The following is a 26,492-nucleotide window of genomic DNA, read 5'->3' as shown; positions in this document are numbered from 1 at the left end:
TTCCTTAGTTGTTCTTTAGGCTTGTTTTATTTGGATTAGATACTTTTAGTTCTTCTTTAGTCTAAATTTAGATGTTTACTTTACCTTTTGTTTTGTGTAATATTTTTTTTTTTTGCATTTATTTATTTATTTATTTATTTATTTATTTATTTTTCTTCCTTTTATTACATGTTTCTCCTTGTGTTGTGTGTTCCCTCCAGTCCTGCTCTACCAGCCTGAGACTCCCTGTCTGTTGGTTCTCCAGGGCAGCCTGGTGCTGAGAAGCTAATCTGTTACTGGCCTGCTTTGAGTTCCATCACTCTGATTGCACGCTCTGCTGTTACTGCTCTGGTCTTCTCCCCATTCCTCTGCCTGGTTTGGCCACAGACTGGGACTGTTCTCCAGATTGTCCATCTCTGGAGGCATAATTCTCTTCCTGCTGGTTGGAGCTGTCTCAAGATTGTGCGCCCCTGAACTTGTTTTCAATAAGTTTGTTTAACTCACTCATTTGGGTTCCTTTCTGCTGACCCTGACAGTTGCAAATATTTAATTTTCATATTTGTCTCAAGATGTATGAAGCAGTTACCTCCTCTTCATAGAGCGCCATGCCACGAGATGCCCCTGCGCCAGCAGTACGTCTCACCTGCGTACCAGGTGTTAAACACAGTCAGTTTACATTGCAAAGTCAAACTAGGTCATTCCTACAAATTTTTTTTTTTTTTTTTTTTTAACCAATAGGTCATCTGCAGTGAATGGGTGCAGTCAGAATGAGAGTCCAAACAGCTGATATCAGGGTTTGTACAAGGTGCTTAACCCTTGTGCGACCTTAAAGACATTTTTGTCCATTTCAGTTTTAAGTGTGCCTGTGTTAATGCCAACTGCATTAATTTTGGCTTTTTTTTTTTTTTTTTTTTATGAAATTTTAAAATTTCACCATTTCCTTAAAACAATTTTACCCTCCGTACAAAAACGTCTACATTGAAACCCATTAAACTGCAATATTTATTTTTTTAAACCAGGGCCATTTGATTGAAATTTGGCATATTTAAAAAAAATATATATATTAAAATAAAAAAGCCTCAATTATTGTTCTTCATTGACACCCCCAAGAAAAAAAATCCGCTTAACATTTAGCATATGGAAATTACTACATTTCATTTTTTCATAAAAAAAAAAACACCTGTGGCATTATGCAAACAAACCAGCATTTAAAGGGTTACAATTCTGAAAACTAATGAATGTTTGGAATCTATGGATAGAACAGATGCTGGTTAAAAAAAAATCAACAGTGAAAGTAAAGAAAAGTAATCTTTTCATAACAGTTTTTGTACATTTTTGCATCCATGTGTAACTTTTTTTTTTTGGACACACAAGGATAAAAGTACATGAATGTGACTTTTTGAAATTTAAGGCCTGGAAAATCCTTGAAAATAGCAATGTTCCTGAAGAAGTACTTAATGTCCATGATTTGTTGAAAGACATCATATCTGTAAGTTTTTATTTTTGTCAAAAATAGGCTACATCTTTTCACACAATTAAAGAAACATACCTCTTTCGCTTATTTTAGGTCTAATAGCATTGCTGGAAAGCACCAGTCACAACACACATTTACATTATATATTTTATTAGTATAAACCAGTGCTTCCCAACTACATTCCTGGAGGCCCCCCCAACAGTGCACATTTTGCATCTCTCCTTTGTCTGACACATCCATTTCAGGTCTTGGAGTCTCTGCTAATGAGCTGGTCATCTGAATCAGGTGTGTTTGATTAAGGAGACATGGACAACATGCAGTGTTAGGGGGCCTCCAGGATTGTGGTTGGGAACCACTGGTATAAACAACAATATTTAACAATGATAATACTAAGTGGAATTCGTATACTTTTTTTTTTTTTACATTCATACCATCAATTAACATACCTGTATTTTTACAAGACGAAACACAGGCACTATCAGCATTGCCTGTTAACCACAAAATGTATGTTGAACAGTCATTAAAGTGAGGCACTGACAAGTGACGTCATTGCGACATTGCCAAGTGATGGCGCTATGGAGCCATGTGCTTTTTAAAAACATTTTAATAGATTTAACATTAGTTTATTAGCTCGGAAAATACCCTAATTTGACTAGAAACAATGCAGACCGGAAATGCAAAGCATTCTTTCAGTTAAGAGTCGGACTACTTCCGTGTGCAGTAAAACCGTTTATACTACAGGGCCCTTGAATGCTTGAATCTGATTGGCTGACGAACGTTCTAGAGGTGTGCATTATTTTCAGTGAAAATAAAAAAGTGAAAGACATGAACATCTTGGATGACAAGGGGGTGAGTACATCATCTGTAAATTCTTGTTCTGAAAGTGAACTAATCCTTTAAATCAAATGATTCGCGAGCATGGATCGGGATTCATTTGATTTATATCGGAACGGGTTCGTTAATCATTTCGCGAGTTGAATGATTCAACCCAAATGATTTGCGATCCGCGCTACGATGATCTGATCTAAAGCAAAAGTTTCTTGAACCCGCTTCAAAGTTCCGATCAGATCAGGACTTCAAAGTGTGGATCGTGAATCATTTGATTTTGATCAGAACTTCAGAACGTGTTCGTGAATCAGTTGATTTAGATCAACTTTGAAGAACTTTGAAGCGGGTTCACGAATGCTTTAGATCGGATCATCGTTGCGCGGATCGCGAATAATTTGAGTTGAATCATTCAACTCGTGAAATGATTCACAAACCAGTTCTGATTTAAATTAAATAATCATTTGATTTAGATTAGGTTTTTGGAGCGATTTCGTGAATCTTTTCAAGGCATTACAGTTATAAAAACAAAGAAAAAAAAAAAGAGTATACACAAATACAAATCCCTTAAGGCGAGACACTGCAGGTGAATAGGGTAAAAAAAATTAACTAATAGTTATCACCAGCAGTTGATTGATTACATTGATAATTGCAACCATTTTTTATATTATAAGTTATATTATAAGTTTTATAAAATGTTAGGTTTAAATATGCAAACGAGGCATTATTTAATTAATTATGAGCTAATTTCTAGTACAAAAATCTAAACACTGAATGAAGTCAGTTTTAAAAATTGTTTAATTTTTTTGACATATTAGAGTCAAATGTTTTTACAGAGGGGATTTTGGGTATCTCATTTTGTCACTTCATAATTTAGAAAAAAACTTAAAACAAACAGAAAATGTATATATATATTTTTTTACCAGTTTTGGGGGAATAAAATGTTGTATAAAATCAAGTAAATTATATATCAACAAATCCCTCTGTAAAAACCTTCAGGATGTCAGTATTTTGTCCTGTCTTGTTCTGTTCTCCTAGTGTTTTTCCCCCTATGTTTCCAGTTCTAATGGTTTAGTCCTTGTCTCCCCCTTTAGTTCTGTCTCATTTGGTCTAGTCATGCCCATATTTGTATTTCCCCCTCGTCATCCTATTATCTCGTTTGTAACCACGCCCTGTCTTCAGTGTATTTAAGTCTGTGTCTGCTCACTACCCCTTGTCCGTCGTTAATGTTACTAACGTTACATGTGCCTGTTTCCTGCTCCTGGTTTTTGTTTGTTTGTATAATTTTCAAGTGTTTTATACTCTGGTTCTCCTCATCCATCTCCACTCCTCAACCCCGCCTGATTGTGACACAGGATAGGATATAGACAGGAATGTAAAAATGTAAAGTTTGGTGTGTGTAAGAGCTACTGAAGTGGAGATTTATGGCTCAGTGTAGGAGAAAAGACTCATTTTGAGAAAACAGACTTTAAAAATATGGATTGTAATTGAAATCTATTGACACAAATAGATAAAGTGCTATAAAAGAAACACTTAACAGTGTCTTTTGTGTGTTTTCTTTCCACTAGTATGAAAAAACACTTTATGAAAAACCAAAAAGCCCAAAATCTCAAACTTGACAGGTGCATGAAAAAACTGTGATTTTGCCTACAGTGTCTTCCCTTAAGAAAATTAACTGTGGTTTTGCTATAGTAAAAATGTAGTATATTTTGTGATACTTTAGTACAGTGGTTCTCAGACTTTTTATACCAAGTACCACCTTAGAAAATATTTGGGTATCCAAGCACCACCATAATAACCAGCATTGAAATACAGCAGCATAGTAGGCCTATTCAGCTGCAGCTCTGCACCGTTTAAAAACGAGGCAGTTTTATTCCTAAAAAGAATGAGTAGCACACTTTGTGAACCACTGCTTTAGTAGTAATACTTTGCATGTGCTTCATTTATTTTTTGCCATTTTTAATTCGTATATTTTTCTATTTCTCTTTTTTTAGAATTTAAAATAGAAGACATAAATGAAATCTCTGACTGAAGCCTTTGTAATAATAAGTAGTGCTTGAAAAGTCCTTGAAAGCCCTGGAATTTAATTTTACAGTATCTGTAAAATATCAAACCCTGTGTTTCAGACTTGTAAACGGTGCATATTTCTCTCCTGATTCAGACAAGATGACTTTTTCACTTTTTTACTCATATTTTAGCCAGTAGCAATGTTTTGAAGTTAAAAATGTCTTAATGATGGATTTGTTTCTTACTAAAATACATCTTTTCACTTCACAAGATGTTAACTGATGGACTGGAGTGGTGTGGATTATTGTGATGTTTTTAACAACTGTTTGGACCCTCATTCTGACGGCACCCATTCACTGCAGACTCATGGGCTTCATTAGTTTAAAACATTGAAGTATTAGCACACATGCTGCATTTTAAAACAGTCAAAAAGACAGGATTAAAAATCAGGATTATTAGATTATACTACATTTTCTCCCTCTGATAAAACCATCAGAGGGATGTTTTTTATTTTACAAACCTGTTCAGTCCAAAATCCACCAAACTGTAAGAATGACCCCATTACAAAAAACTTTCTACAAAAGGGTTTGACGTCCCCTTCAGCTTACCGGAATCACTCTCTCAAGACACACATTGAAGGTCTTCTTCTGGTTCAGCTTCAGTTTTTTCAAGACCACCCGCGTCTCGCCGATAAACTCATTATGGCCGAACTTGTCCTCGTCGCTGACAGAAAGCCTGCCAGGGAACAATGCGGATGCTGACCCTTTCCACTCTGGGAAATGTCACGGCTTTAATTAAATCGACTGCAAACTATTCTAACCGAACACATCAGTGAGGCTTTTCTAAGAATCTTTAAGTTGCAAATGCAATGAAAGAAGAAAATGCAACAAGCTCGACTGAGAAAAGGAGAACTGTTAACAATTAGCATTATGTTGCCCCTTTCTTTACCTCTGAAAGCTTCAGTGCATTACCTGAGAGTCTTTTTCTGCATGTCTTCATTAGTGATGCCATGATAAACAAGGGTCTCGTTCCACACGGGGTTCAAGGTGGTACGAAGCGTCTTTGTTCTTAGCTTGTTAGACTGAGAGATCAACACAATATCATGCATCCGTCATGTTCTGTGACAACTTGTACAGCTTTATGCTGCAGCTGAATAATAGTAGGTATTATGTTTACATGCACTCATTTTCATCAGTCAGAATAAGATTGTTGGATTCAAAGGTTTACATGCTTCTTTTTCCAGTTGATTGAATTACACTACCAGTCAAAGTTTTTTTTTATGTTTTTTGACGACGTCTCTTTCTGCTCACCAAGCCTGCATTCATTTGATCCAAAATACAGCAAAATCAGTAATATTTAAAATAATTGCTTTCTGTTTGAATTTATTTTAAGGTGTAATTTATTTCTGTGATCAAAGCTGAATTTTCAGCATCATTACTCCAGTCTTCAGTGTCACATGACCCTTCAGAAATCATTCTAATATGCTAAATTTGCTGTTCATGAAACATTTTTATTAGTAGTATTATTATCAATTTTTTAAACAGTTGAGTACATTTTTTTTCCAGGATTCTTCGAATAATTAAAAAGATCCAAAGATTAGCATTTATCTGAAATAAAAAGCTTTTGTAACATTAAACAATATTCCATTCAAAGGCTTGGAGTCAGTATATTATTTAGATACTTTTATTTAGCAATGATGCTTTAAATTGATCAAAAGTGATGATAAAGAGAAGATAAAGTTTCTATTTAAGATAAATGATGTTCTTCTGAACAAGAAACCTGAAAAAAATTCTACTTAGCTGTTTTCAACATAATGATGATAATAAATATATTTTGAGGAGCAAATCAGAATATTAGAATGATTTCTGAAGGATCGTGTGACTGGAGTAATGACGCTAAAAATTCAGCTTTGAAATCACAGGAATAAAGAATATTTTAAAATATATTTAAATAGAAAACTGTTTTAAATAGTAAAAATATTTCACACTATTACTGCTTTTGCTGTAATTTGGATCAAATAAATGCAGCCCTGGTGAGCAGAAGTATGGAAGCCCATTTTCGCCACTGAATAAAACATTTTAAAAAAGGTTATTGCGACTTGTTATCTCACAATTCTGACTTTTCTTCTCAGAATTGCGTGACACAAACTTGCAATTCAGATTTTTTTCTTAAAATTGTGAGATATAAACGCACACTTGCGAGTTATAACGTTTTATACTACAGGGCCGTTAAATGCTTGAATCTGATTGGCTGACGAACGTTCTAGAGGTGTGCATTATATTCAGGGAAACGCACGGCGAACGTAGTTCCAGGCAGCTTTAGACCGCAGTGCATGTCTAAATCACTTCGCCACACGATTTCAGTTATTTCAAAGGTCCTTACAGCCCAAAACAGCAAAATAACTAAAACCCACAATGACACTGACCAAAATAATAAATACAGTAAACATCCGGATAAAAACGACAGATTATTTCCATGTTTTTTTCCAAAATATATTACGTTTTATTATGTACGGAAAGCACAAACTATTTCTCTCGCCCTCTCTCACTCACCTCACAGCAGACGCACACACATAACGTTACAGTTTGCACTCGCGTTAGCATTCGCGCTAATGTTGTTAGCGCTGCTCTGACGATTAACAACTTAAAAACGATATGACAGCTCTCACAAGCGAGGTAACAACGGCGTGGTCTTGAAGAAAATGAACTTAAAGTTTAACTGCTAGTAGAGACGATGCTGCCAGTCACCCTGAGAGACACAGACGTGAGAGAGGTAAAGTCATACACTTAGTTTTTCTCTCCCTCACTCTTTCCGTCTGTCTGCTTGTCTTTCGGTCTGTCTAAACTTAATTATTAACGGCATTATTTAGCTATTAACAGCCCAAGCGTCGTTACTAGTTCTAAAATGACGTTTTGGAACTAGCAACGAAGCTGTTGAATGAGCTGCGTAAGAAATTAATCCTACTCACAATAGAGTTTTAAGGATAAAAACGGGACGAATGTCTTGAAATATATCATTTGATCGATGTCTTGAGGTGTGGTAACTGTAGTATAAGCGGAATAATTGACTTCGGGCCGTAGAATTCTACGAAAATAATGCACACCCGAGGTGTAACGGCCACTCCGCTTCGCGTCGTGACCGCATCACCACCTCGGGTGTGCATTATTTTCTAAGAATTCTACGGCCTGTCGTCAATTATTCCTTACATAACGAATTCTGATATATAAACTCACAATTCTTAGAAATGAAGTCAGAATTCCGAGATATAAACTAACAATTCTGAAAAATGAAGTCAGAAATCTGAGACATAAACTCAGAATTTTGAGAAATAGTCAGAACTGCGTGATATCAACTCACAATTCTGAGAAATGAAGTCAGAATTCAGAGACATAAACACAATTCTGAGAAATAAAGTCACAATTGCAAGTTATAAAGTCACAATTGCATGATATAAACTCACAATTCTGAGAAATCAAGTCAGAATTGTGATATAAAGTCGCAATTTTGAGAAATAAAGTCGCAATTGTGTGATATACTCACAATTGCGAGTTATAGTCAGAATTGCATGATATAAACTCACAATTCTGAGAAATGAAGTCAGAATTCTGAGATATAATTCCCAATTAAAAGAAATTAAGTCAGAATTCTGCTATATAAACTCACAATTCTTAGAAATGAAGTCAGAATTCCGAGATATAAACTAACAATTCTGAAAAATGAAGTCAGAAATCTGAGACATAAACTCAGATTTTTGAGAAATAGTCACAACTGCGAGATATAAACTCACAATTCTGAGAAATAGTCACAACTGCGTGATATAAACTCACAATTTTGAGAAATAGTCAGAACTGCGTGATATAAACTCACAATTCTGAGAAATGAAGTCAGAATTCAGAGACATAAATACAATTCTGTGAAAAATAGTCACAATTGAAAGTTATAAAGTCAGAATTGCATGATATAAACTCATAATTTTGAGAAATGAAATCAGAATTATGATATAAACTCACAATTGCGAATTATTGAGTCAGAATTGTGAGATATAAACTCACAATTCTGTGAACATATCAGTCTTTTTTTTCTCCTCAGAACTGGACTTTATAAATCTCAGAATTGCTAGAAATTTTTTTAAAATATATATCTTTAAAAAAAAAAGTTTAAAAAAGACTTATAAAAGAGTTTATATCTCGCAATTCTGACTTTATAACTTGCAATTGTGCATTTATTTCACTGAGATAAAAAAGGGCAGAATTGCGAGAAGTAAACTCAAAATTTTGAGAAAAAAAGGTAGAATTGTGAAATTAAAATCACAGTTACCTTTTTTATTTTTTATTCAGTGGCAGAAACGGGCTTCCATACAGAATAGACACCAAAACAAATTTAAAAAAATCTAAATCTTGACTGGTAGTTCTTAACCACCCCTTCCAATCTTGACTTGAAATTTAACTCAATCCCACTGAGCCAAAGGCTTATTTGGTTGCATGTACACATAGCTAGGGATATTTACAATTAGCAGGATTTCTTTTAAAGATCACTACCTTACTGGCTCCTGGAAGCAAGTGTAATTTCACATAAGGATCGGCCAGACCATTGGAGTCCATGGGCTTGAGACCCTTCAGCAAAGACGAAATAATTGCATGGTTAGCGGTCAAACGCATCGAGACATGATCCTTCAGAAACGTTTTTCCAGTGCAGAAATAGATTGCATCGAAACAGCCTGTTCTAGCGAAGAAAGACAATACCTTTGCTTTGATTATATTGCAGTGCAGTTCGTTTTTCTCCTCTTCGTAGAGCAGACTGAACTCCAACATGCCCAGAGTGGCTGGAAAGTGGACAACATTGTGTCAAAGCCATGAAAAAAGCTGACACCAAAGAAAAACAGTCTCACTTCAACACCATTTCAAGCGCTCGTCTGCTGATTTTACGCAATCTGTGATGCAAGACTTGCACGGTAAACCATTTTGTTCTGTGTGGTTCCCATGGGGTACAAACATGTCCATATGTCAGTGCAAATTAGCATCTTACTGGCATCGTCAGAGTCGTAGCTGTTGGCGTCCTCTTCATCCTCCGCGGTGGGGGGTGGTGGCTGGCGTGAAGCAGGAACGCTGTTGGCAGCTGGCAAACGTGCGTCGGTCTGCATAGCAGGTGGTGCCCTGGCCTCCGGTCGACTCACAGGATCTAGAATACATACCAAGAGACGTGTGCACTTATTGCACAGATTGTTTGGAAGCCAAGTATGCACAGTCTCTACAGTGTAACACTAAAACAATTAAGTAAGGAAACACAGTAATCAGAGAGTTCAGCATCCAGATCGATAACTCCAGATGCATCAACCAACTGTAAGAAGTCATTTAGCTGATGCTTTTAACCAAAGCAATCTGCAGTGCGCTTATTATAAGTTCAGTCCCTCTGGGGCAATCTGAGGTTAAGCATCTTGATCAAGGGCACAATGGCGATGAATCAAAAGCTTGTGGGATTCAAAACTACATTTTAGCTATCGGTATGTGATGTGAATTGAATTAAATTAAATCTGAAATTTAAATGCAAAAGCATTAACAAGCGCAGCAACTGTACAATCTATAAATGCTTGCTTTTTCTAAAATATTGTTAATCTTCATTGCTCACATTTTGATGGTGGAGGTTCGGATAAACACTACCAGTCAAATGTTTTTGCACAGTAAGATTTCTTTAATCTTTTTTTTCAAGAAGTCCCAGGATCATACAGATAGTGTAAAATGAAATCCAGGACTTTTCAAGCACTACTTTTTTGATTTTCAAGGACTTTAATCAGAGATCTCACTTATGTCTTCTATTTCAATTTCTAAAAAAAAAAGAGAAATAGATCCAATAAAAATATACTAATAAAATATGGCAGAAATAAAGTTAAGCACATGTGAAGTATTACTACTGAATGTATACTACAATTTTACTATAGTAAAGCCATGGTTAATTTTCTTTAGGGGATTTGTATTTGTGTATACCTAATGGTTTGATGTTTTCTACTGTTTAAGGGAAAAAAAATTGTGAAATCGACCCGGATTCCAAATATGAAACAAATGATTCACGAACCCGCACCAAAGTCCTGATCTGAATCAAATGATTTGCGATCCGCACTACAAAGATCCGATCTAAAGCAAAAGATTTGCAAACCTGCACTGAAGTCCCGATCTGAATCAAATGATTCACAATCAGTGCTACGAAGATCTGATCTAAAGCAAAAGATTTGTAAACCCGTTCTGAAGTTTTAAACTAAATCAAATGATTTGCGATCCGTGGTACGAAGATTCAATCTAAAGCAAAAAAATTGCGAACCAGAAAAAAAGAGAGATTAGTGAAATTGCTCCAAAATCCTGTCAAATTTTTTTTTCAAAATCGATCCGGGAACCAAATATGAAGCAAGTGATTTGCGAACCCGCACCAAGGTCCTGATTTGAATCAAATGATTTACGATCCGCACTCCAAATTTTCAATCTAAAGCAAAAGATTTGCAAACCCACACCAAAGTCCTGATCTGAATCAAATGATTCGCAATCTGCGCTACGAAGATCCGATCTAAAGCAAAACATTGGCAAACCCTCTCCAAAGTTCCGATCTAAAGCAAATGATTTGTGATACATACTCCAAAGTTCCGATCTAAAGCAAATGATTTGTGATACATACTCCAAAGTTCCGATCTAAAGCAAATGATTTGCGATCCGTGGTACAAAGATCCAATTTAAAGCAAGAGATTTGAGAACCAGCACCGAAGTCACGATCTGGATCAAATGATTCGTGATCTGCGCTACGAAGATCCGATCTAAAGCAAAAGATTTGCAAACCCGCTCCACGATCCGAAGTATGAAGATCCAATTTAAAGCAAAATATTTGCGATCTACACTCCAAAGTTTCAATCTAAAGCAAAATATTTGAAAACTCACACTGAAGTTCTGATCTGAATCAAATGATTTGCGTTCCACACTCCGAAGTTTCAATCTAAATCAAATAATTTGCGATCCACACTCCGCAGTTTCAATCTAAATCAAATGAATTGTGATCCACACTCCGAAGTTTCAATCTAAATCAAATAATTTGCGATCCACACTCCGCAGTTTCAATCTAAATCAAATAATTTGCGATCCACACTCCGCAGTTTCAATCTAAATCAAATGAATTGTGATCCACACTCCGAAGTTTCAATCTAAATCAAATAATTTGCGATCCACACTCCGCAGTTTCAATCTAAATCAAATGAATTGCGATCCACACTCCGCAGTTTCAATCTAAATCAAATGAATTGTGATCCACACTCCGAAGTTTCAATCTAAATCAAATAATTTGCGATCCACACTCCGAAGTTTCAATCTAAATCAAATAATTTGCGATCCACACTCCGCAGTTTCAATCTAAATCAAATGAATTGTGATCCACACTACGAAGTTTCAATCTAAATCAAATAATTTGCGATCCACACTCTGAAGTTCCAATCTAAAGCAAAAGATTTGAAAACTCACTCTGAAGTTCTGATCTGAATCAAATAATTTGCGATCCACACTCTGAAGCTCCAATCTAAAGCAAAAGATTTGAAAACTCACTCTGAAGTTCTGATCTGAATCAAATGATTCAGCAAAAGATTTTGCAAATGATTCAGCAAAATATTAGCAAACCTGCTCCACGATCCGAAGTATGAAGAACCAATTTAAAGCAAAAGATTTGCAAACCCACTCTGAAGTTTCAATCTAAAGCAAAAGATTTGCGATCTACACTCCGAAGTTTCAATCTAAATCAAATGATTTGCTATCCACACTCCGAAGTTTCAATCTAAATCTAAAAATTTGCGATCCACACTCTGAAGTTCCAATCTAAAGCAAAAGATTTGAAAACTCACTCTGAAGTTCTGATCTGAATCAAATGATTTGCTATCCACACTCCGAAGTTTCAATCTAAATCTAAAAATTTGCGATCCAGGCTCCGAAGTTCTGATCTAAAGCAAAAGATTTGCAAACCCGCTCCACGATCCGAAGTATGAAGATCCAATCTAAAGCAAAAGATTTGAAAACTCACTCTGAAGTTCTGATCTAAATCAAATGATTTGCTATCCACACTCCGAAGTTTCAATCTAAATCAAATGATTTGTGATCCGTGGTACAAAGATCCAATTTAAAGCAAGAGATTTGAGAACCAGCACCGAAGTCACGATCTGGATCAAATGATTTGCGATCTGCGCTACGAAGATCCGATCTAAAGCAAAAGATTTGCAAACCCGCTCCACGATCCGAAGTATGAAGATCCAATTTAAAGCAAAAGATTTGAAAACTCACTCTGAAGTTCTGATCTAAATCAAATGATTTGCGATCCACACTCTGAAGTTTCAATCTAAATCTAAAAATTTGCGATCCACACTCCACAGTTTCAATCTAAATCAAATAATTTGCGATCCACACTCCACAGTTTCAATCTAAATCAAATAATTTGCGATCCACACTCCACAGTTTCAATCTAAATCAAATAATTTGCGATCCACACTCTGAAGCTCCAATCTAAAGCAAAAGATTTGAAAACTCACTCTGAAGTTCTGATCTGAATCAAATGATTCAGCAAAAGATTTGCAAACCCGCTCCACGATCCGAAGTATGAAGATCCAATTTAAAGCAAAAGATTTGCAAACCCACTCTTAAGTTTCAATCTAAAGCAAAAGATTTGCGATCTACACTCCGAAGTTTCAATCTAAATCAAAAGATTTGAAAACTCACTCTGAAGTTCCAATCTAAATCAAATGATTTGCGATCCACACTCCGAAGTTTCAATCTAAGTCAAAAAATTTGTGATCCACACTCCGAAGTTTCAATCTAAATTAAATAATTTGCGATCCACACTCTGAAAGTTCTGATCTAAAGCAAAAGATTTGCTAACCCGCTCCAAAGTTCTGATCTAAATCAAATGATTCGCGATCCGCAATCTGAAGTCCATCATTTCAGATCAGGACTCGGAGCACGGTTTGTGAATTATTTGACCAGAATTATTTGATCGGATTTTGTGACACAATGGTTAAACTGATTCAGAGTTTCGAAAAGCTCCTTTTCACCCAACACTATGTGCTTTTTAAAATCTTTACAAGCGATGTTAAAATCTGAAAACGAATGGCTCTTTTAATTTGATCTGTTTTTTGCCAGTGAATCTCTTGAAATTAATGACTGAAATCAGGAGTTGTAATCGATCGGAGCGGTTCCAGTGTAAACGACTCAATTGATTTAGTTCATCTGTTCCTCTTTTCACATCTTCAGCCATGTTTTTACACAACATTGTCAGTACTACTACTTGCTTAGCATGACTTTTCTGACATTAACTAAAATAAAAGAAAAAGGTGTGATTTCTTGAATTGCGTGAAAAGATGTGTGCTCATTGACAAAATAAAACAGGTATTTATGCGTTGTCTTTCAAGGAATCAAGTACTTTTCAAGTACCTCTTCAGGAATATTGCTATTTTTTTTATGGTCTTCCAGGCCTTAAATTAAAAAAAAAAAAGTCAAGTACTTTAAGCACCTTCTACGAACCCTGGAAGTCTCTTTTGCTCACCTAGCCTGCATTTATTTGATCCAAAGTACAGCAAAAAAAATAAAAAATTATATATATATATATATATATATATATATATAATTTTTTTTTTTTTTTTTTTTTTTTTTTTTTTTAAGATAACTGTTTACTATTTAAATATATTTTATTCCCATCACTACTTTTACAATATCCCCATTGCTGAATCATTACTCCCTACGTCATCTGAATATTGCATGAGTTCTCTCACCTTTTTGTATGGGAGTTGTAGAAAAGGTTGACGGCAGAGGTTTGGAGCTCATAACCGGTACTTCTCTCTTCACCACAGGTGAGTAAGTTTGTCCTTCCGCTGCGACGTCGGACTGAACTGTGTTCCTGCTCATAGACTGTCTACCTCTGTGGTCCTCTAGGGCTCTTTGGGATATGACAGAATGCTCGTCCCGTTTAGGGGGCACCGTTTCTGCTGAGCACAGGAAAAAACGGTAAAATGATACTGCAATCATAAGCCTCATTTCCTCCTGGTGATATTAAGCGTTATTGAAATGCAGGACACTTACCAGATATCTGCTGCTCTCTGCCGGTGACCTGCATGCTTTCTGAATGAAAATACAGCAGTTTCTTTGAAGCATGAATTATGAAAACACTACAGTAAAGTAACCATGCCTAGTGCGAATGCATTAAAAAACTGCATGGTATTGAGAATTTGTAATAAGGATTTTTTCCAGTGCAAAGCAATACTGAAAGTGTAGCGTTTACCTATATTTTTTGGCTGTGAAGATACTGCAGATTCTCCATGGGTTGATGAATTGATAGAAGTTGGTGCACTGGTGGTTCTGAGCTCTCTGTTATTAGAGACCGGTAAGGGAGCGGGTAAATTCTGTTGTGGTAAACCTTTGAAAAACCAGGCACCGGAGCGCTTCAGCATCTTTGTGAAAGAACAAAGGATCATTTGGCAACTTCAGTGTAATTTCAGTGCAGTGTTTTATTTTAATTCGCCACTAATAACATACATCTGTGCTCAGTTTAGTCTAGTGTGAGTGAATTGCAAAAGTCTGCTAAACTAATTCTGGCATAGAACAGACTACTGCCAAAGGCGGAAATGTAAACTTCATTTAAGAATCCGCCTTTTTGCAGATCTTTGCTGTTCCACTTTCCAAGCTTCAAGTAATTTGATGCGTTACAAAAAAAAAAAAAGCAATTTTAAACCCACTTGAATTTTAGGGGATTCTACAAATTTTTAGTAATTGTGCAGTTAATTCTCATATTGTATTTCCAGACAGTTTTGGAATATTTGTCCTTTCCCCAAATTTGTCACTACCGAAACAGTAATAATACTTTAATTAGAATATTGTTATATTGACCTATTAAGATTTTGCTTACATCTAGATTGTGAATATATTTTTTGCTATTTTATTAAAAAAATTTAGAGGTAACAATATTTGTAACAATTTTTTAACAATATTTGAAGTGTGATTTATGAGATTTGTTGTATTTTCAATCAAATTTTTCTTTGTAAAAGGCAAAATAGTTGATCATACTGATTTCAAAGGATTCATTCGTTTGAATATACATTGAACCAAACACTATCATAACATCTTAGTTGATAATTCAGTATACATACAAAACATCCCTTGTTTCAGAAGTGAAAGCACATTTTCGACCACATCACATTAACACATACTAAAATTTTGATTATTTTCCTCAAATATAGAATAATTCCCAAAAAAGTGTGCTTAATTGCAGTAAAAAAGTGTTTGGTAGTGACGTTTCTTAAAGTTACACACAGACTTCTGAACACATTTACCTCAAAATGATGGGCCTATCTACTCATCCTGTATTTAAGGTACACATTTCTAGTAATTGTGCAGTTAATTCTCATTGAACCAAATACATTGAACCAAATACATTGAACCAAAAACTATCATAACATCTTAGTTGATAATTCAGTATACTTTTCTGACAAAACATCCCTTGTTTTGGAGGTGAAAGCACATTTTCGAACACATCACATTACAGAATTTTAACTCACATACTAAAACACTAATAAAACATACAAAAATACAAAAAACAAATGCGTAACTGTACTAAAATTTTAATTATTTTCTTCAAATATGAGGATTATGTGTTCCCTTTTTGACAATTCTATGGAATAACACTCAAAAACCAAAGATGCCACTTCTGAAACACCACCAAATCTTAATTCTCATATTGTATTTTCAGAAAGTTTTGGCATATTTGTCCTTTCCCCAGATTTGTCACTACTGAAACGGTAATCATAATTTAATTTGAAGGGGTTATATTGACCTATTAAGATTTAGCTTACATCTAGATATTTATTGCTATTTTATTAAAAAAATTCTAAATTCTAATAAATTTTTAACAATAAGTGTCATTTATGAGATTTGTTGTATTTTGAAAGCAATGTTTCTTTATAAAAAGCTAAAAGTGGATCATACTGATTTCAAAGTTAAAGATTCATTAGTTTGAATATACATTGAAACAAAAACTATCATAACATCTTAGTTGCTAATTCAGTATGCTTTATTTTTGACAAAACATCCCTTGTTTTGGAAGTGAAAGCTCATTTTCAACCACGTCACACTACAGAATTTTAACTCACATACTAAAATACAAAAAAATAAAAAATAAAAAAAAATGCATAACTGTATTAAAATTTGGTTAATTTCCCCCAAATATGAAGATTATGTGTTCCCTTATGTCACTACCGAAACAATGATATGTTTTGGTCTTGACTGTTTTGGTAGAGAAAATTCTATGGATTAACACAAAAAAAACAAAGATGTACTGACAATTTCAAATACTTTTGAACCTAGCTCAAAGATGCCAATCAGAAGGTTAGCTAGCACCGTTTTAAACAGTTGTACACATAGAAAAACTAAATAAATCTACTCACACCTTGTATGCGAAAGGGACACAGGAATATTTCCTGATCATTAATGTAGGGGTGTAGTTAAAATCAGTCTCAGCCAATGGACAAAACATACAGTACATTGTTTGCGGTAGTGACATAAAAGCTGCGGGGACACATTTTTTACATAAAGTTTCATAATTGACAAAAAAACATAAATCAAATACTGTTTTTGAAGTATCAAAAAGATACATTTGAAAAAAACAATGGAAAGTTTTCATACGTTGAAATTTTGGGTTTAGGTTTCAGGATTTCAGGAGTTTCAGCCACCTCTCAATTGAAAGTACGTAATAAATTGATTGATTTTATATATATTAAGCTTACTAATATTTTAAATATTATTGTGGTTTCAACAGGATCTAAGATTTGAATACTTAAATGCTTTTTAAATGTGTTTTTGATTGTGGGACAGCAGTTTGCACCAATTCTGTAGAATGGCCCATATACAGTGCCTTGCGAAATTATTCATACCCCTTCATTTTTTTCACATTTTGTTATGTTGCTGCCTTATGTTAAACTACTTTAAATTACTTTTTCCCCACATCAATCTACACTCCCTACTCCAATGGCAAAGCAAAAAACAGTTTTTTAACATTTGTGCAAATTTATTAAAAATAAAAAACTGAAAAGATCCCGTTGCATAAGTATTCATACCCTTTTCTGGGACACTCGAAATTTAGTTCAGGAGCATTCATATTGTTTCTAGATGTTACTACACTTTGAGTGGAGTTAAACTGTGGCAAATTCATTTGAATGAGTATGATTTAGAAAGGCACACACCTCTCAGAAAAGGTCTAACAGCTGAAAATGCATATCAGAGCAAAAACCAAGTCCTGAGGTCAAGATAACTGCCTGTAGAGCTCAGTGACAGACTTGCGTTAAGGCAATGATCTAGGGAAGAGTTCAGAAAAAAATCTGCTGCACTGAAGGTTCACAGAAGCATGTAGCCTCCATTATCCATAATGGAAGATGATTGGAACAACTTGGACTCTAGAAAATGTCTGCCAGCCCCCATCCAAGCTGACAGAGCTTGAGAGGTGAAAAGCTGAGGCAAAGAATGGCAGATAATTGCCAAATGCAGATGTGCAAAGCTTGTCACATCATACCCGAAAAGACTTGCGCTGTATGAATACTTATTTCAGTGTTTTATTTTTAATGAATTGGTCAAATTTGCGAATCTGGTTTTTGCTTTGTCATTATTGTAGTGTATGGAGTGTAAATTGATGTGGGGGAAAACTAATTTAAAGCAGTTTAACATAATGCTGCAGCAGAACGTGAAAAAAAATGAAGGGGTATGAATACTTTTGCAAGGCACTGTATAACATCATTAGCTAGAATTCATAGACTCTGCAAAACAATGTGGCATTACATAAGTTTCTATGTTTTCTTTTACAGCACCTGTGAATCTCATCTCAGCCAATTACCATCCAAATAAGCATCAGCTGGGAGCTGGAACGGCCGGAATATGAAAATGCAGGAACTCAGTTGTGCCCTGGTGTTATGAAGTAAAATGTCAGCGACTCAATGGATTAAACGCAAATGGGATTCGGGCTTCACGATCTTGTTGCATTAAAGAGAGTCACATCTCCTGCTGCAACTGACCCCGTCTGACAACGAGAGTAACCGTGACTTACGTCGTCAAAAGGATGAATCATCTCATCGCAGTCAGAGTGCCTTCGAAAGTTAGAGGTGCTGAACTATCCTGTCTATTTATATCTCTTGAGTTACACGCAGAATAATTATTACGTGCAGCCAGTCAAATGTTATTTATAGAGCTTTTTTGTTGATTTAGAAATGGATTTGTTCAGATATGGATATCACTGCTTAAGCATTGCAACGACTGCTCAGCTGTCAGGTAAGTGCAGTTTTGCATAAACAAGCACTTTTTTAAAGTACACCCTTTTCTGAAATAAACAGATGTTTAAACATGAATGATTCACTATGCAGTTAATTACTTCCATATCACATTTAAGGAATAATTCACCTAAACAGGAAATGTCTCTTGTTTACTTATTCTCCTGTTTCACATCAACATGCTTATTTTGAAAAGCATGAAAAAAATTTTTTTTCATGCAACTTATTTCCATAAAAAATAAATAAATAAATATATAACCTAAAATGATTTTTTAAAAAAAAATCATTACTTTAAATAAAATTAACACTAAATGAAATAAAAGAAATAATATTTAAAAAAATTTATTATTTTAGCAAGTTGTCAAAATGTCTACTTTTTGTTTAGTTTAAGTACTAAAATAATTAAAAAATAATTATTTAAATTTAATTATTTATAATTAAATAATTCAAAAATGACAAAAATAAGAATTGAAATAAAATTGACACTAAATAAAATAAAATACATTTCTAAAAATGACTTATTTTATATCAGCAAGCTGCCAAGGCAACATTTCTCATTTATAAAAATAATTAAATAAGTTAAAAAAAAATATTTAAATTTAATTATTTATAAATAAATAATTAAAAAATGACAAAAATAAGAGTTGAAATAAAATTGACACTAAATAAAATAAAATAAATTTCTAAAAATGACTTATTTTATATCAACAAGCTGCCAAGGCAACACTCATTTTTAAAACTAAAATAATTACATTTAATTTAATAAATACTATATAGGCATAATTAAAAAAAAATTCAATAATTAAAAATAATTATTTAAATTTAATTACTTATAATTATTTATAAAAATAATTAAATAAGTAAAAAAAAATGTAATTTAATTATTTATAAATAAATAATTAAAAAATGACAAAAATAAGAATTGATACAATTAATTCAATTAATTCAAAAATAATTCAACAATTAAAAATAATTATTTAAATTTAATTATTTATAATTATTTATAAAAATAATTAAATAAGTTAAAAAAAGTAATTTAATTATTTATAAATAAATAATTAAAAAATGACAAAAATAAGAATTGAAATAAAATTGACACTAAATAAATTAAAATGACACTAAATTTCTAAAAATGACTTATTTTATATCAACAAGCTGCCAAGGCAACACTCATTTTTAAAACTAAAATAATTACATTTAATTTAATTAATTAAATTTAAATAATTATTTTTAATTGTTGAATTAAATTAATTAATTATTTATAAATAAATAATTAAAAAATGACAAAAATAAGAATTGAAATAAAATTGTCACTAAATAAAATAAAATAAAATACATTTCTAAAAATGACTTATTTTATATCAACAAGCTGCCAAGGCAACACTCATTTTTAAAACTAAAATAATTACATTTAATTTAATAAATACTATATAGGCATAATTAAAAATAAATAAATAAATAAATAAAAATAAAGTGGCAAAATAATGCGAAAAAGTAAAAATCTAATTTAAAAAAAAAATAATAGTACATCAGTGCTATCTATAATAACCCTGTGTTGGCAAAACTTGGCACACCAAGGTGATATGAGGTTTAAGACCTGCATAAAAAAATAAATGTTTCTCACACAAAGCTATCATATGACTTCAAAAGTCTTTTGAACTACTTAAATAAGGTGCTTTTTGGAGCTTGAAAGTCACAACGAACTCATTATTCTCTGAAACGGACAGCAAAATGATGACAATTTTGGGTTTCGGCTGAACTGCTATTGCTCTAACACAATTTAGATATGCCTCCATGCATCTCACCTCTTTGTGCTCACTGCAGATTTTGCACAACCATGTTGGACTGGAACGACTGGCACTTTGAACGCCACACTTAGTGCACATGTTCTGTGGGGGTGAAACACAAACAGGCCTCAGGAGGCTGCGCAGGTGTAAACGCACTCAGATGGCATTAAGTTCCATCGCTAAAAACAGCCCCTCCGGGATCAATAAATGATCTATTGATCTTTGTGTCAGGCGTCACAAAAGACAGCCATATGCATTCTGTGTCATTATATTCGATTGTGCAGACTGATTGGCATCTCTCCTAAATGCGCACATGGCTCAGTAATAAAGATAAGTGCATATTGCTCATTCATTTCTGCTTGGTTATTTTTGGACAATCGTTATTGGAAGACTCGGCATGCATTAGATAATTGCATGAGGTCTACCTTTTTGCACTCTGCGCACACGACCGCGCTGACGCCCGCCAGGCCGAACTGCTGGCCGCAGAGTAAACAACGGGTGTAGCCGTCACCGCAGGCCGTCCGCTTCATGCTGTCCAGGCGATTTACCAGACGCCTGCGGGACGAAAAAACGACAAAGTATAACGTCAGCACACTTCTGCCCCTCCTCCAAGCGGTTGTTCTAAAGTATTGATGTAAAGAACTGTGAGTTAAGACATTTTGCAAGCAAAGTGCTGAGAAAGAGGGAAGGAGAATGAGAAAGAAGGCAGTTCTTGTCTAGTTAGCACTATTAATTTCTTGCTGTACATTCCTCTTGGCTTGTAAAATAGCTTAAGCACGCCCGTCTTCTCAATCACTTGGACAGATGTGCTTGGGCTGAATTGCGAAATGAGAGGAAACTCTGAACTGATGCTTTTGTCCCTCTGTTACAGGGGTCTCAGGTGTTGGTCAGTATTGCTTTTGCTACAGGAGCTACTGACTCCAGTCCTGTGTGCGATAATGTGATGGCATATGTGACCCTGAGGATAATTCATTTATATGAAAACCTGTTTGGTCAACCAGTGGAAGACAGAGCGTTTGGGAAAAGCCATTATTTTTGCAAGTGTTTCAAGTCACATTACAGATTTTCAAAAGCAGAGTTTCAAAGCAGCTTCGCAATAATAAACAGGGAACTAACATTATTAATGTTGTAAAATTTAGCAATTATGAAATGAAATGAAAAGTCAATTCGAGCTGTAAAGCAGCTCTACAGAGGTCATTATTCAACTTAATTTAGTTCATTGTTTAATCAATTCAGTTCAATAACTGCAAATGTTCAGTTGAAATGTTCTTATCCAATTGTTGCTGTATGAGGAATAAAAATGGACATAAATCATAATAAAACCAAACAAGCAAAAAACTTCAACAACGTCTCCATTCGCTCTTTGCTTCATGAATCAAAAGATTTGCAAACCCACTCCAAATTTCTGATCTAAATTTAATGGATCATTTAAAATTGGGACTTCGGAGCTGATTTATTCAATTTGCGTAATGATTCGCTAACCCACTTTGAAGTTTCAATCTGAATCAAAAGATTCACGATCCCACTCTAATGTTCTGACCTAAATCAAATGATTTACAATCCACACTCGGTAGTGCCGATTTAAATGAAGATTTGCGAACCACCATTTCAGATCGGGACTTTGGAGGGTGGATCGTGAATCACTCATTTCGAGAAATAATTTGGGAACCTGCTCTGAAGTTTTCAATCTGAATCAAAGATTCAAGAACCCGCTCTGAAGTTCTGATCTGAATCAAAAGATTTACAAACTCTCAGAATTATTTGTGAATCATTCATTTAAAAAAATTATAATTTGGAAACCTGCTCCGAAGTTATCAATCTGAATCAAAGATTCAAGAACTCGCTCTGAAGTTCTGATCTGAATCAAAAGATTTACAAACTCTCAGAATCATTCGTGAATCCCTGATCTAAATCAAATAATCTCACAAACCATTATTTCAGATCAGGACTTTAGAGCACGGATCGCAAAACATTCAATTTGAGAAATGAAATGCAAACCCACTCAAAAGTTTCAATCTGAATCAAAAGATTCAAGAACCCGCTCTGAAGTTCTGATCTGAATTAAAAGATTTACAAACTCTCAGAATTATTTGTGAATCATTAATTTAAAAAAATAATAATTTGCAAACCTGCTCCGAAGTTTTCAATCTGAATCAAAAGATTCAAGAACCCGCTCCGAAGTTCCGATCTGAATTAAAAGATTTAAAAACTCGCTGAATTATTTGTGAATCATTCATTTTAAAAAATTATAATTTGCGAACCTGCTCCGAAGTTTTCGATCTGAATCAAAAGATTCAAGAACCCGCTCTGAAGTTTCGATCTGAATCAAAAGATTTACAAACCCGCTGAATCATTCGTGAATCCCTGATCTAAATCAAATAATCTCACAAACCATTATTTCAGATCAGGACTTTAGAGCACGGATCGCAAAACATTCAATTTGAGAAATGAAACGCAAACCCACTCAAAAGTTTCAATCTGAATCAAAAGATTCAAGAACCCGCTCTGAAGTTCTGATCTGAATTAAAAGATTTACAAACTCTCAGAATTATTTGTGAATCATTAATTTAAAAAAATAATAATTTGCAAACCTGCTCCGAAGTTTTCAATCTGAATCAAAAGATTCAAGAACACGCTCTGAAGTTTCGATCTGAATCAAAAGATTTACAAACCCGCTGAATCATTCGTGAATCCCTGATCTAAATCAAATAATCTCACAAACCATTATTTCAGATCAGGACTTTAGAGCACGGATCGCAAAACATTCAATTTGAGAAATGAAATGCAAACCCACTCAAAAGTTTCAATCTGAATCAAAAGATTCAAGAACCCGCTCTGAAGTTCTGATCTGAATTAAAAGATTTACAAACTCTCAGAATTATTTGTGAATCATTAATTTAAAAAAATAATAATTTGCAAACCTGCTCCAAAGTTTTCAATCTGAATCAAAAGATTCAAGAACCCGCTCCGAAGTTCTGATCTGAATTAAAAGATTTAAAAACTCGCTGAATTATTTGTGAATCATTCATTTAAAAAAATTATAATTTGCGAACCTGCTCCGAAGTTTTCAATCTGAATCAAAAGATTCAAGAACCCGCTCTGAAGTTTCGATCTGAATCAAAAGATTTACAAACCCGCTGAATCATTCGTGAATCCCTGATCTAAACCAAATAATATCACAAACCATTATTTCAGATCAGGACTTTAGAGCACGGATCGCAAAACATTCAATTTAAGAAATGAAATGCAAACCCACTCAAAAGTTTCAATCTGAATCAAAAGATTCACAAACCTGCTCTGAAGTTCAGATCTAATGATTTGCAATACGCCTTTAAAGTCCCAATCTGAATCAAATGCTTCTGATACACGATCCAACTAGAGTGTGAACAGTGAATCATTTTGAGATGAAATGGTTTAACTGATTCAGAGTTTCGAAAAGCTCTGTTATACCCATCACTATAGCTACATGCCTTTTAAAATCATTACAAGCAATGTCAAAATTCGAAAACAATTGCTCTTTTGATCTGTTTTTTGCTAGTGAATTACTTGAACTGAATGATCGAAATCAATTGGAGCAGTTCAGATTTTCAAAAGCAGAGTTTCAAAGCAGCTTTGCATTAACAAACAGGGAACTAACATTATTAATGTTTAAAAATTCAGCAATTATTAACTGATGTCAATTTGAGCTGTAAAGCAGCTCTACAGACATTATTTTTCAACTCAATTAAGTTTTCTGTTAAATTAATTCAGTTCAATAACTGCAGATGTTCCAGATTTGGTGTCATTATTCAGCTCAGTTAAAATGTTGTTCTCATCCGACTGCGTCAGTGCATTATTGCAGAATTTTAATTGTCTTTCAAACCCCAACTTTTGATATCAACTTTGTTCCAGGTGTTTCTCCTAAAATGCTGTATGAGGAATAAAGTTCTGATATAAATCAAATGATTTGTGAACCATTATTTCAAATCGGGATTGTGGAGTGCAGATTGTGAAACATTCAACTGGCAAAATGATCTGTGAATTCGCTTTGAAGTGATCAAAAGATTCACAAACCTACTCCGAAGTTTTGATCTACATCAAATGATTTGCAATCCATGCACTGAAGTTTAGATTTTAATCAAGAGATTCACACACCCGCTTCAAGATTCCGATCTGTGCTCCATGCACCATAGTGCCAATCTAAAGAATGATTTGTAAACAATCATTTCAGATCAGGACTTCGGAGTGTGGATCGTAGATCAATCATTTAGAGAAATTATTTGCAATCTCACTCCAAAGTTCCAATCTGAATCAAAAGATGCACAAACCCGCTCCGACATTCCGATCTGAATCAAATGATTCACAATATGTGAAGTTCCGATCTGAATCAAAAGATTCATGAACCCACTCCGAAGCCCCAATGTAAATCAAATGACTTTGCGAACCATCATTTCAGATCAGGACTTCGGAGCGCGGAGTGCAAATCATTTAATTCAAGAAATGATTTGCGAACCCGCTCCAAAGTTCTGATCCGAATCAAAAGATTGATAAACTTGCTTTGACGTTCCGATCTGAATCAAATGACTCACAATATGTAAAGTTCCGATCTGAATCAAAAGATTGACAAACCTGCTTCGAAATTCCGATCTGTATCAAATGATTCATGATATGCAAAGTTCTGATCTAAATCAAAAGATTCATGAACCCGCTCTGAAGCCCCGATCTAAATCTAATGATTTTGTGAACCATCATTTCAAATCAGGACATCAGAGTGCAGATAGCAAATCATTCAATTCGTGAAATGATTTGCAAACCCGCTCCAAAGTTCCAATCTGAATCAAAAGATTCACAAACCTGCTCTGACATTCCGATCTGAATCAAATATGTGATAGTTATACGTGAAGTTGCCGATCTAAAGAATGATTTGCGAACCATCATTTCAGATCAGGACTTCGGCGCGCGGAGTGCAAATCATTTAATTCAAGAAATGATTTGCGAACCCGCTCCAAATTTCTGATTCGAATCAAAAGATTGACAAACCTGCTTTGATGTTCCGATCTGAATCAAATGATTCACAATATGTAAAGTTCCGATCTGAATCAAAAGATTGACAAACCTGCTTCGAAATTCCGATCTGTATCAAATGATTCACAAACCCGCTCCGACATTCCGATCTGAATCAAATGATTCATGAACCCGCTCCGAAGCCCCAATGTAAATCAAATGACTTTGCGAACCATCATTTCAGATCAGGACTTCGGAGCGCGGAGTGCAAATCGTTTAATTCAAGAAACGATTTGCGAACCCGTTCCAAAGTTCTGATCCGAATCAAAAGATTGACAAACCTGCTTTGACGTTCCGATCTGAATCAAATGATTCACAATATGTAAAGTTCCGATCCGAATCAAAAGATTGACAAACCTGCTTCGAAATTCCGATCTGTATCAAATGATTCATGATATGCAAAGTTCTGATCTAAATCAAAAGATTCATGAACCCGCTCTGAAGCCCCGATCTAAATCTAATGATTTTATGAACCATCATTTCAAATCAGGACATCAGAGTGCAGATAGCAAATCATTCAATTCGTGAAATGATTTGCAAACCCGCTGCAAAGTTCCAATCTGAATCAAAAGATTCACAAACCTGCTCCGACATTCCGATCTGAATCAAATATGTGATAGTTATACGTGAAGTTGCCGATCTAAAGAATGATTTGCGAACCATCATTTCAGATCAGGACTTCAGAGCGCGGAGTGCAAATCATTTAATTCAGGAAATGATTTGCGAACCTGCTCCAAAGTTCTGATCCGAATCAAAAGATTGACAAACCTGCTTTGATGTTCCGATCTGAATCAAATGATTCACAATATGTAAAGTTCTGATCCGAATCAAAAGATTGACAAACCTGCTTCGAAATTCCAATCTGTATCAAATGATTCATGATATGCAAAGTTCTGATCAAAGATTCATGAACCCGCTCTGAAGCCCCGATCCAAATCTAATCATTTCAACCATCATTTCAAATCAGGACATCAGAGTGCAGATAGCAAATCATTCAATTTGTGAAATGATTTGCAAACCCGCTCCAAAGTTCCAATCTGAATCAAAAGATTCACAAACCTGCTCC

The 26,492-nt window shown here is 34.5% G+C and overlaps 1 protein-coding gene and 1 long non-coding RNA gene across 3 annotated transcripts in view; one reads left to right on the top strand and one right to left on the bottom strand.

Annotated features, from left to right (window-relative positions):
* rph3aa (rabphilin 3A homolog (mouse), a) overlaps window positions 1-26,492 on the bottom strand; it is a 53,002-nt gene that overhangs the window by 5,882 nt on the left and 20,628 nt on the right. The window contains exons 3-13 of one of the 2 annotated variants that reach the window (XM_073829640.1): window positions 20,809-20,938; window positions 20,402-20,485; window positions 14,570-14,738; window positions 14,371-14,409; window positions 14,064-14,276; window positions 9,311-9,463; window positions 9,028-9,107; window positions 8,824-8,898; window positions 5,257-5,366; window positions 4,894-5,020; window positions 566-622 (exon numbers count right to left, since the gene is read on the bottom strand). In XM_073829640.1, the coding sequence (XP_073685741.1) occupies window positions 566-622; window positions 4,894-5,020; window positions 5,257-5,366; window positions 8,824-8,898; window positions 9,028-9,107; window positions 9,311-9,463; window positions 14,064-14,276; window positions 14,371-14,409; window positions 14,570-14,738; window positions 20,402-20,485; window positions 20,809-20,938 (1,237 nt within the window). The remainder of the gene's footprint in view (window positions 1-565; window positions 623-4,893; window positions 5,021-5,256; window positions 5,367-8,823; window positions 8,899-9,027; window positions 9,108-9,310; window positions 9,464-14,063; window positions 14,277-14,370; window positions 14,410-14,569; window positions 14,739-20,401; window positions 20,486-20,808; window positions 20,939-26,492) is intronic. The other variant, XM_073829639.1, reaches the window with a different exon arrangement.
* LOC141299284 (uncharacterized) lies at window positions 14,223-21,700 on the top strand. Its single transcript, XR_012341746.1, has 4 exons — window positions 14,223-14,295; window positions 18,159-18,431; window positions 18,535-18,597; window positions 21,255-21,700. It is a non-coding gene; the product is annotated as an uncharacterized lncRNA (long non-coding RNA).

The sequence above is a fragment of the Garra rufa genome, chromosome 23, assembly GCF_049309525.1.
Source record: "Garra rufa chromosome 23, GarRuf1.0, whole genome shotgun sequence".
NCBI classification, from domain to species: domain Eukaryota; kingdom Metazoa; phylum Chordata; class Actinopteri; order Cypriniformes; family Cyprinidae; genus Garra; species Garra rufa.
This window is presented reverse-complemented; position numbering and strand designations above follow the sequence as displayed.